The sequence below is a fragment of the Meriones unguiculatus genome, chromosome 1 (genome assembly GCF_030254825.1).
Source record: "Meriones unguiculatus strain TT.TT164.6M chromosome 1, Bangor_MerUng_6.1, whole genome shotgun sequence".
Classification (NCBI taxonomy): Eukaryota; Metazoa; Chordata; class Mammalia; order Rodentia; family Muridae; genus Meriones; species Meriones unguiculatus.
The window spans coordinates 137,054,801-137,067,395 of NC_083349.1; the positions used below are offsets into that span (position 1 = coordinate 137,054,801).

General features: G+C 37.6%; 1 protein-coding gene across 10 annotated transcripts in view; it reads left to right on the top strand.

Moving 5' to 3' along the window:
* The window catches only part of Dgkb (diacylglycerol kinase beta), a 696,100-nt gene that overhangs the window by 596,841 nt on the left and 86,664 nt on the right, over window positions 1–12,595 (top strand). For 5 of the 10 annotated variants that reach the window (XM_060367267.1, XM_060367280.1, XM_060367266.1 and 2 more), the window contains one exon: window positions 11,223–11,309. The exons of the other annotated variants lie outside the window; for them this stretch is intronic. In XM_060367267.1, the coding sequence (XP_060223250.1) occupies window positions 11,223–11,309 (87 nt within the window). The remainder of the gene's footprint in view (window positions 1–11,222; window positions 11,310–12,595) is intronic. 10 annotated transcript variants of the gene reach the window in all.

The following is a 12,595-nucleotide window of genomic DNA, read 5'->3' on the forward strand; positions in this document are numbered from 1 at the left end:
GATATGTATTTGAAAATTTACATTCTGTTTTGATCATACTCATTCCCTCCCTGAATTCCTCTCAGATCCTTCTCTGCCTTCCTACCCATTCCTCCTTCTCCTCCTTTTTTTCTTCTCCTCCTCCTCCCTTTCTTTTCTTCCTCTTGCTCCTCTTCTCATACTGCTGCTCCACCACCTGTTCCACCTTCACGTCCACCACTTCCTCCTCCTTTTTCTTTCCCATTTCCTTTCTCAAACAACTGAGTCTAGTTTGGTCAACCGCTCCTGGTCATGAGGCCTTCCCTGGACTGTGGCTAATACACCAAGAAGAAAACTGACTTTTTTTCACCCAACATAAATCAAGAGCTCCTTGGCTAGGAGTAGAACTTCATGACTACCTCCCTTTCTCTATGATGGGATTCAGCCAATCTTGAACTTGGACATGTCTTGTGCATGCATTCACAAACTCTGTAACTTCATACAAATATCTACCCTGCTGTGTCTGGAAACACTATTTCCTCAAAGAGCTATTTCTGGATTTTAAAATCTTTCTACCTTTTCTTCTGCATAGATCCTTGGATCTTGAGAGCAAGAGTATGATATAGACATCACCTTTAGCACTTATAATTTCAAACCCTCTTTGTCTTGAAAACTTGATCACTTGTGGGTTTCTGTGTTAATCTGCCATGTGCTGCAAGAAGCAGCTTCTCTGACAAAGGTTGACTGTAGCACTTGATGTCTAGGTATAACAATATGTTGTTGGAACTCATTTTATTATTAAGTTTCTCTAGGAAAATAATAGTAAGTTTGAGTGGCTCCAGGGTTAATCTAGTTTATAGACCTTATGGTTGAAGACACCACATCTTGGGACACAGACCTTGCTAGAACTGAGTTAGAATGACCTAAAATTCTCTGCATTGAAAACTAGTTCTTACAGTATCAGAAGTTACAGTTTGACCTCTCCAAAAAGAAAACAACCAACTGTCATACCTGGTATAAAGCCTACCAATAACAATGAACATCCCAACTAGATATGCCCAGTGTAATAGTGTGATGCTTTTGTCCTGGTGGTAAACAATAGCTTTCTGGTTGGATTTAACTAAGCCAGCTTGATAGGAGGGAATTTATGCCTGGTTCTGTAAACATAGCCAACTAACTATGCTTGGTTAGGTCATAGACACTAGGCAAGAATCTTCAGCTGCCACTTCGCTAAATCAGTGCAATTCCCAACAGCTTCCTAAATATTTGCCCTTGTACTCAGAGCTAAGTACAGCTCTCACTCCTCAACAAAAAGTTTCTTTTTGAAGAAGATAGGACTATTAAAGAGAACCATGACTGGTCCAAAAAAAAGAAAAAGAAAAAGAAAAAAGGTGACAACCTCTGATGATACATCTACAATTCAACTTCTGCACCTAAGGCTCAGAGAAAATCGTGAAAGAAAAGATAGAATGATTGTAAGAGTGTTTGTTGTGAGATAGCATCTTGTCAATATGGTGAGAAAGATACACGCATGAAATGTCAAAAATATGATTGTTTAAATATGGCTTGCATGGAGGCTACACCAGTTGACATATCAATGTGGGTTAAGGCATTGACAAGGCTCCACCCATAAATGAACAGCAAAAGGTAATCAGTGGCTGATGAGAAGGGGAGAATTAGCTTTCTCCGAAAACAAGCCCTCTACTAAGTTATCCAGTCTCAAGTGGTCAACCCTAAATGTGTTTGTGTGTGTTTGCGTGTGTGTGTGTGTGCAGAATTAAATAGACACAGAACAGGTATGTGTGTGTGTATGTGTGTGTGAGAGTGTGTGTGTTTGTGTGTGGAACTAGCTATATATGTTGTAATGATAATTAAAGAAGAAGAAATTATGAAGTTAAGAGGGAGTGGAGGGGCACAAGGAGATTTGGAGGGGAAGAAGGAGTAGAAATAATATAAATACAGCATTCACGTAGAATCTAAAAAGAAAAAAAAAAAAGGAAAAGCTAAGTGCAATACCAAAGCCAGTGCTTCACTGTACATCTGGCGCTTATATTATAGAACATTTCTGGCTATCTTACTCCTCACCAAGAGTTCTGACCCATACTCACCTTGCTTGAATTCTGTCCCCTTTAGAACGATAATAAATGCAAGTTCTTTTTCACTCACTTCATCAACTAGCTTGAGTTGGAAGTCATGGGGACATGGGGCTTTACTGTCAGCTCTTTCCCATCACTTTAAAAGGCACTGGGCCAGTTCTGGCAACATTTGTACAACTTCAAAGCAATACAATTTTTTTTTTCACTTAAAAATATCTTCATTTTGTTTTATTTCTCTAACGTCTAAAACTCTGAAGAAAGGTAAATCATCTGAAGCCATTCTAGCTGAAATCGCCTGTAAATTATTTTTAACTTATTTACATTCAATTCCTAGAATCACTGTCTAACTGATGACCCCTCTATCACTTCCTTTCCCTCCCCAGTCTTCACTCTGTCTCCTCTGCTCACTGTTGTGCACATTCTCACCATTTACATAAATCCAAATCCCAGACACTTACAGCACTTCAAGGAAGCCCACAAGGCTGTGTGCACTTTTCTTTTCAAGCTTTCATATAGCGGGCTGCAGCTCATATATATTAACTGCTGCTGACACTTCTATTGAATGTAGAAGCAGGAACATCATCTTCAGATATTATTATTGACTTGAAGGTTAGGAAGGAAGGATATAGTTGAATTTAAGAACTATGACCCTGTTCTGGGGTCACCAATTAAATTTTATGACTTACCTTATGAAAAGCTGGAGTCAAAAGAGGAAAAGAATAACTTTTTCTCCCTCTGGTTGCAATATAATTTATGAACAACCATCAGGATTTGCTCAAAGTATTGCCACAATGTAAGAGATTGCTTTGAAGGGCCTGGGCGGCAGTGCTGGATGGAATCTGACCTAGATTCACAAGAGAAGCTGGTCTCCCAGCTCCCTGCTCACTGTTCTCAGGCAAACAGTGATCTGACTCCCAAGCACAGAAAGCAGTCACAATATGTGACCTTCCCTGTGAATGACATATGCTCAGCCACAACAGACAGAGACTTTCACCATCCAGAAAGTCACACATGAGGTTACCTCCAGTACAATGTAAGGGCAGGTACCATCCTGTCCTGCTTTCTTGCTCAGTCAGGCCTTCTTCTCTGAGTGATTTATCCATCCAGCGTACGCTGTGCTCCAGTAGCTCAAAGAAGACATCTTCCACTAAAGATCAATGATGGCAACCACCAGCAACTGGCTGCTGAGGGAGAGAATTGCCAGCCTGAGGCAGGTCAGGGACTGAGGGAATCCAATGAAACTCTGAAGGTTTTGCCCTCATAAGACATCATCTGTCTAGCAAAGAGCAATCAGACAATGCTCATTTGCCCCATATGGGCCTCTTTATGCAGAGATGATGAGGTATTTAAGTCGCTACAGGTCATCTTGTACTATTGCACCTAAACTAATTCACCATAATGTGTTTTCTTTATTAAACATTAACTTGTAACCATTTTAGATATATTTGTAATGCTATTGGTGTTTCTCAATATCTTCTCTTACACATTGCATGTTTTATCCCTAATGCTTTCCTTCCTTCTGTGATGTGTTTCCCTGTGAGTTCAGGCAAATGCATTTTACTTGCTTGTTTTAATTCTTTTTCTATCTTCATGGCAAATCCCCTCTTCTATAACGAGAAAATTTTAATTTAATTAAATGAAGAATGACTTTCTGACTTAGGATATTTCCTGTTCCCACAAGCTGCTTTAAAGTCAACTTGGATGTGGAGAGTTCTGTAACACCTGTAAGAGTAACGCAACGTCGTCTATGTGTTCTTTTCATGCAAAGGGCTATGATTTGAGTTCAGGGACAGATTTGCATATTCAATTTAATTTATGTAGATCCTTCACTTGGTCAAAGTAGGTCAGATTTTTAATAATGTACAGAGGGGAACATAGGAGAAATAAAAGGTAAGAAGTGGCTAGAAAGATCGCTTAGCCCATAAGACTCCTTCAAACTCTGGCAGAGGGTGTGAGGTTGGTTCCCAGCATCCACATTTAGTGGCTCACAATGCCTTCATTTTTAGTTTGATGAGATCCAATCCCTCCTAGGGTACTGCACACTAGTGGTGTACGCACATAGGACTTTTTTTTAATGTTACATAGGGGAAATCATATCAAAGATACAAAGAATTGTGCTGATGGTGGATTTTATGGGAGAAATATTTATATTATATATCATATGCAAATTCATTCTATCTTTTGTAACAACGGTGATAATGAGCCCTTGCTTTTATGAAATGTTCATAGGAAGAGGGGAGAAGAAGATTCCACGCATCTATTTAACGTTGAGAAAGGTTCAGTCTAGGTGACTTCCAGAATAGTTCTTGATAATACTTGAGTTTCTAAGCAGTAGAGGGTATCTGTAAGTAAGAGTCAGACAAGACCACAAGACAGAATGGGGAGTTAGACTATGTCTATGACCACAACTATTTTTAACTGGTGTAGCCCCTCTCTAAAATGTTCTTGGTGTATCTAGCTCTCAGCTTCTACAGATGCATTAAGAGGGGATATACAAAATGTTTCAAGGACCTCTAAAGCTGACTGTGAAAGCATTAATATGTCCACTCTTCACTGTCTCTTGGCTTATTAAGTTAATAAACGAGCATGAAAGAATAAGATATCAGAGTACAGAAGTAGGCTCTTGTAGCCAGTTGTTTTTCCTCTCTAAACTACTATTGGTAAACAAATAGCACAGGTTTATGGCTTTTTGCTGAATGTCTTCATGTGGAGAAGGGACCCATGGGTAATGAGCTCTCCCAGATATTTCATATGAAGGAGCTTGAAAGAAGGAGGTAGTTTGTTTCTCTGCAGGAGTCACACATCCTAGTGAAAGCAACAACCCTAAGAAGGAAGCTGGATTTCAGATCTGGAGAAACCAAGATGGTAGGACCAAAGTAGAATACTTTTACTGTTAATCATGTGATGACAGATTAGCAATTCCAAAAATAACTTTCAAAATAATCATGTGTTGGACTTGGGTAATAAATGTGATGAATCAGTTGGAACCTGGGTTAGATACTGAAAACATAAGAAGAAAGAAATCTTGGTGCAATGGCTTGGGTTTGTAATTCTAGCACTGGGGAGACAAAGAGAAACAAGACCTTGAATTCTTTGGCCATTCAGCAGAGCCTACTTGGTAGCTCCAAACCAGTGAGAGACTTTATCTCAAAAAAAAAAAAAAAAGAAGGAGAAGAAGAAGAAAGAACAGAAAAGGAAAAAGAAAGAAAGCTGTACAGCACCTGGAGAATGCCACCTGAGCTTGCCCTCTGGTCTCCACACCCAGGCACGTGCGTTTTCATGTGCCTACCCACATATGAACACACACATGTACACAAACCGTAATTATGCAGTTGTTGAATATTAGCATTTCTTGATTAATTTGGTCCAACCACATGAACTGTTAAAACTCTCATTTTGTTGTTTTTTATCTTATTTTTTTGCAAGTACTTCACAGTTAACTCAGAAATTTTTACAGGGGACCCAGGCATTGCTAAACTGTGTGTTTTGTAGGTCAGAAAGTGCAGGAAGAAATTGTCAGAGAAGCATAGTAATGAAAGTTATTTAGTAAACATAATTTCTGGTCAGTCAGCAAGTATCATTGGTCATATGTAATTATAAAGAAAAAAAATACAGAATGAACATATACTCACAGAAAGACCTAAAATGTTTTCTGACATGGATATATAGATGGTAACTTGGTAAGGTGCATATCTTTATGAGCATGTCTTTAAATTCTTATTTTTTTATTGAAAATAGATTATTTTCTTATACAATAGATCTTAATTATGGTTTTCTCTCCTTAACTCCTCCAAGTTCCTTCCCACCTCTTCTCCATTTGGAATCTACTCCCTTTCAGAGATAATAACAAAATGTGACAAAATGAAATATAGTAGGATGAAGCGATATTTTCCATATTGAAGTTGGACACAACAACCCAACAGGAGGAAAAGAGTCCCAAGAGAAAAAAAAAAGACATTATTAATCTCTTTGACAGCTGCATTACAAACCCATAATATCCATAACAGTTAGGGGAATTACAGGAACAGTACCATCTCATGATTCTGATTCAGCATCATTTTGAAATTCAAATCTTATCTCAAATGGTTTGGGGGAGATCTTTGGCATTTAATAAAATAGTTAGTGATATTCTAAATCTTACAAATGTTTTAGGCATTCTAAAACCAGTAAATATTTAGTATCAATCATACCCATTTATGATTTTTTCAACAATGTAGATTTAACCAAGACAGATAGCAAAATATGGATTTTGTGTCACTTGTTGTTATTTTAATTTAATTATAAAATTTTAATTTCATTTTAATTTATTTTGTATTTTGATATTGCTACACATTGAATTTAAAGAAAGGATAGTGCGGCTGCTTTTGGGTGGCTCTTTCTGTTTTTCATAGGTAAAAGACGTACTGAACAGTTTGACAACTATCTGCAAAATGAAAGCAAAATTTACTTTAGATAGTTGAAAGTTTACAAAGACACAGAAAACAATCTGAATATGTAAGAGTATACATATGTCTTAATTTCAATGCTTTCAACTGGTTTTACATACCTTCAATTGGTGTGTTAAAATAAATTTTAAAAGATTTTGGGCACAACCAGCATGTTGCATTAAATACTTAAGGAACAACACAGTTTGCAGACTCTTAGATACTGACAACCTGTCATGCACACAGAGCTTCATAGAAGGCAGTATCTACTTGATACAAGGAGAAGGGCTTTGTGCCAGAATATTGGAGTTTAATTGTCAATATTGCTTTATTGGGGTTTGGGACACAAGGCTGACTTAGAGTCACATACTAGAGTCACACACAAGCTATGCTCATGTGAGTTAACCTTCCTGAAATATATCTTATCTCCTTGGCCTACACGAAGTCTAGTCCAGCTTTATTTGGTGACCTTTCTCCTGGAACACACAAGTCTTGATATACCTAGCAAGTAAACATAACTTTAGGCTCAGTGATTCATTGACCTTTTGACCTTGCATATCATTTAATCTACCTTCTCATTTTTTTGTGAAAACTCTAATTATCTAGTTTGAAAGATGAGAAGATATAATGCATGAGCAAGCATGATAAAATTGTGAAGTGCTTTATCAAGGTAAGGAATCGCTGTGACTGTGTCACTTGAAGTTCTGGTATTAAAATGTGCAGCAAACAGAAAATTGCACAAGGCAATTTGCCACATAAAGATTGAACGGTAGTGAGCTGTTCCCGAAAACACTGCTTACATTCCATTCACCCAAAGTTTCAAATTCATCATACCTATGAGCTTCAAAGTTTCCTGAATGCATGTTAGCATTTTAAAAACCTTTTGAAACAAGCAATAATGTTCATAGAAATGTAAAAACATGATGTTCCTACTGCTCTTTTCTTTCTTCCTTTTTTTTTTCTTTTATAAACTTTGTACCCATCTTGGTTTTATTGCCAAAACAACTGATGGAAACAAAAGATGCAGGAAAGATATGAAAGGAAGTAATGGCTGCTGAGCAGTTATCCTGTAGATGAATAATAGACAAGAGTATAAACAGATGCGAGCAAAGTACTGATGCAAACTGGATGAGAGGGAGCAAACAGCAGAAGCAGCGAGAGTTAGGCACTGGGATTTGGCATTCCTCTCCTCTTCGAAGATGTTTTGTTACAGACAAAACAAAATCCTTTTTTGGTGATAAACTCTTTGCTTTAGGCACACAATATTCTCTTGACAAACAAATATGAAACAGTAATTGGTACGTTTTTAAACATGGAGTTTAACATAAATTTAAGACAAAGTATGTTAATTTTCTGAAGTATTCCTGTCATTTTTCAACAATCATAAAATGCAGCAACCAAGGGCATAAGGACTAGAACATCGTATCTCAGCTCCTTCTGAGGTGTATGATCTAAGAACTCCCCTTAGATGCATGTGATGAACTGAACACACTCAAATCAGTAATTACTTTTGGACACTGAGTAATGAATGACTTTACAGTAGGGATTGCTTTTTGCCTACTGTTCACAGTTCACATAGATTCTTCTTTCCATGTAGAACAAGTTCTTTAACAGTTTAAGAGCTGTTAAACGTAAACCCATCTGACTGGAGAGTATTTCAATTCCCATTAGATTTTCAAATGATACAAAAAGAAATCTAAGTGCAATATAATTGAAAATCTTTAAAGCGAGATCAGAAGGATCAAAGTGGTTGGTAAAGACAAGAGAAATTTCTTTAAAGATCTACCATAATAGTTTAAAAATGCAGGGTTTTGACAACAGTGTCCTTTGCTTTACAGAAGCTTTTCAGTTTCATGAGGTCCCATTTATTGATTGTTGCTCTTAGAGCCTGTGCTGTTGGTGTTCTGTTCAGGAAGTTGCCTCCTGTGCCAATGAGTTTTAGGCTCTTCCCCACCTTTTCTTCTAACAGATTTAGTTTGTCTGGTTCTATGTTGAGGTCTTTGATCCACTTAGACTTCAGTTTTGTGCAGGGTGATAAGTATGGATTTATTTGCATTTTTCTACATGTAGACAGTTAGACCAGCACCATTTGTTGAATATGCTATTTTTCCATTGTATTGTTTTGGCTTCTTTGTCAACAATCAAGTATCCATAGGTGTGTGGGTTTGTTTCTGGGTTTTCTATTCTATTTCATTTGATCCACCATTCTGTTTCTATGCCAGTACCATGCAGTTTTCATCACTATTGCTCTGTAGAACAGCTTGAGATCAGGGATGGCGATACCTCCAGATGATCTGTTGAACAGGATTGTTTTTAGCAATTCTGGGTTTTAGGTTTTTCCGTATGAAATTGAGAATTATTCTTTAAAGTTCTGTAAAGAATTCTGTTGGTACTTTGATGGGAATTGCATTGAATCTCTAGAGTGCTTTTGGCAGGATGTCCATTTTCACATGTTAATCCTACCGATCCATAAGTATGGGAGAACTTTTCATCTTCTGGTATCTTTGTCAATTTCTTTCTTCAGAGACTTGAATTTTTTTTTGTTTTGTTTTGTTTTTTTTTTGTTTGTTTGTTTGTTTTTCAAAGAGGTCTTTCACTTGCTTGGTTAGAGTTACACCAAGGTACTTTATGTTATTTGTGGCTATTGTAGAGGGTGTTATTTTCATAATTTCTTTCTCAGCCCTTTTTTCTTTTTCTATATGCTGGAGGGCTACTGATTTTTTTTAGTTAATTTTGTATCCAGCTACTTTGCTGAAGATGTTTATCAGCTGAAGGAGTTCTCTGGTAGAATTTTGGGGGTCACTCAAGTGACATCATATCATCTGCAAATAGTGATACTTTGACTTCTTCCTTTCCAATGTGTATTCCCTTGATCTCCTTTAGTTGTCTTATTGCTCTAGCTAGGACTTCCAGTACTATGTTGAAGAGATACGGAGAGAGTGGGCAGGCTTGCCTTGTCCCTGATTTCAGTGGGACTGCTTTAAGTTTTTCTCCGTTTAGCTTGATGTTGGCTATAGGCTTGTTGTATATTGTCTTTACTATTTAGATATGTGTCTTGTATCCCTGATCTCTCCAAGACTTTAAACATGAATGAGTGTTGGATTTTGTCAAATGCCTTTTCAGCATCTAAGGAGATTATCATGTTGTTTTTTTTTTTTCCTTCTGTTTGTTTATGTATGGAGTACAATGATGGATCTTTGTATTTTGAACCATCCCTGCATTCCTGGGATGAAGCCTATTTGGTCATAGTGGATGATATATTTTACGTGTTCTTGGATTCCGTTTGTGAGAATTTTATTGAGTAATTTTGAGTACAGATTGGGAAAGGATCTTCACCAACCCTATATCTGACAGAGGGCTAATATCCAAAATATATAAAGAACTTAAGAAGTTAAACACCAACAAACCAAGTAATCCAATTAAAAAAATGGAGTACAAAGCTAAACCGACAACTCTCAATACAGGAATATTGAATGGCAGAGAAACACTTAAAGAAATGTTCGTCATCCTTAGTCATCAAGGAAATGCAAATGAAAATGACCCTGAGTTTCACCTTATACCATCAAGTGACAACTGATGCTGGAGAGGATGTGGAGTAAAGGGAACCCTTCTTCATTGCTGATGGGAATGTAAACTTGTACAACCACTTTGGAAATCAATCTGGCACTTTCTCAGAAAATTGGGACTAGTGCTACCTCAAGATCCAGCTATACCACTCCTAGGCATATATCCAAATATGCTCAAGTATATAGGACCTTTCCTCAACTATGCTTGTAGCAGCTCTATTCATAACAGCCAGAAGCTGGAAAGAACCAGATGTTCCTCAGTTGAGGAATGGATACAAAAATTGTGGCACATTTACATAATGTAATACTAGCCAGAAATTAAAAACAAGGAAATCATGAAATTTGCAGACAAATGGTGGGAACTAGAAAATATCAACTTGAGTGAGGTTACCCAGAAAGATACACATGGTATATACTCACTCATAAGTGGATATTAGCCAAAAAACATGGGATAACCATACTAAATCTATAGTCCTAAAGAAGCTAAACAACAAGGAAGAGCCTAGGGAAGATGTTCAATCCTCACTCAGAAGGGTAAATGCTATAGACATTGGAAGCAGAAGACAGGGAATAGGACAGGAGCCTACCACAGAGGGCCTCTGAAAGACTCTACTGATCAAGGTAACAAAGCAGAGGCTGAGACTCATAGCCAAACGTTGGGCAGAATGCAGGGAATCTTATGAAAGAAGGGGGAGATATAAAGACCTGTAGATTCAAAAGGAAATCTATAGAGCCAAAAACAAACAAACAAACAAACAAAAACTGAGCCCCCGGGGCCCTGAAGAGATTGATTTCCCAACCAAGGACCACGCATGGAGAGGACCTAAAACCCCAGCTCAGATGTAGCTCATAGACTCAGTCTCTAAGTGGATTCAATAATAAGGGGAACAGGGGTTTTCTTGGACCTGAACTAAGTGACAGTCTTTCTGATCACCTCCCCACCGTGGGGTGTAGCCTTCCCAGGCCACAGTGGAAGAAAATGCAATCAGTCCGGATGAGACCTGATAGGCTAGGGTCAGATAGAAGGGGAGGAGGACCTCCCCTCTCAGCGGACTAGGGGAGGGGCATGGGAGGAGAAGAGTGATGGTGGGTTGGGAGGAGATAATGGAGAGGGACACAGCCAGGATACAAATTGAATAAATTGTAATAAATGATAATAAGAAAAATATTTTTTTTAGAAAATGAAAGAAAAATGCAGGGTTCTGTCAGTACGAAGTTACTAAGCTGCACCTGGGCGCTGCTGTACCCATCTGGAGGGCTCACTGGTGAGTCAAATACCCTCTCCTCCAGCGTCTCAACTATTTTACTACGCAAAAAAGAAAAAAATCGTACCTTCCAGCAGGAAACTTTGTCGGGATATTACAGTTTGTGGTTGGCTTGAACTTTCAGGTCCCAGCAATAATGCCAAGAATATCTCTCTTCCAGCCTAACCGAGGGAGAGGTATCCAAAAGATCAAGTCACCCAATCTAGACACCCACCACTGGGAACACTGCCTGGAAAACTCCTCCGTAGTCCAGCTTTCCCAGACCTAGCTTCTGCACACAGATGATAAACCATGGACTAATTTGAAAATGGTGTTTTGTGGTAGTGAAGGCTGATTTTATATGTATCAAGAAAAGGTATTCCTAGGGAGTTTGTTACACTTAAACCTGAAATTAAATTCTGGGATGCCTGAATACCACAGCAAGAATAAAAGTTTTAATTGATTCTTATTTCTAAAGAAAGGAAGTTTGTGAATTTTCCTACCTTTGAAAGATATTTGGCACGTGGCTGTTTATGCCATGGATAATGGCTAATTAGAGAGTAATAAAATAAAAACAGACAAATCTTCAAAAGAGAGAGGGAGATTAAACACAAACAATATTAAAAACCTTATACTCCAAATTTGATACTTGGGTTAGTATTCCTCACTGATTGATTGGTTTTTCACCACCCTGCCAACAAACTAGGAAAATGAGAGTTAATATATTATGATTTAAGGAAGCAAATAAATGAAAAGTGATCAACAAAAATATTAACTCACGATGTACTTGTATGTTTAATGGCTTACTGTCTTATCTATATGTATATATGTGAATGTGTAAGTGTTCATGTGAAAATATATATACTTAATTCCACTTTTTTCTATTTTTCTTTTATTAGTAATAGATTGTTTTTCATGCAATATATCCTGGTTTCTGCTCCCCACCTCCCCCCATCCAAATCCACAACCTTTCTGTCTCACTTTAGAACAACAAACAGGAATCTAAGGAATAATAACAAATCAAATAAAGTAAGATAAAGCAAAACAAAGTAGAATAGGAAAAAAAATAAACAGGAAAAAAAGATCCAAAGAAAAAACACACATATTTACACACACAAAACTCCCACAAAAACCCCAAACTGGAAGCCATAATATACTTGTATATATACATATATATATATATTTATAAAATGTGCATGTGTGCGTGTGTGTGTGTGGCCTGTAAAGTTGGAAAACAGACCCTGACAGAATATTATGAGACAAAGAACTTCCCATGAGGCCACTGAATTCATTCTGTGTTGGCCAGC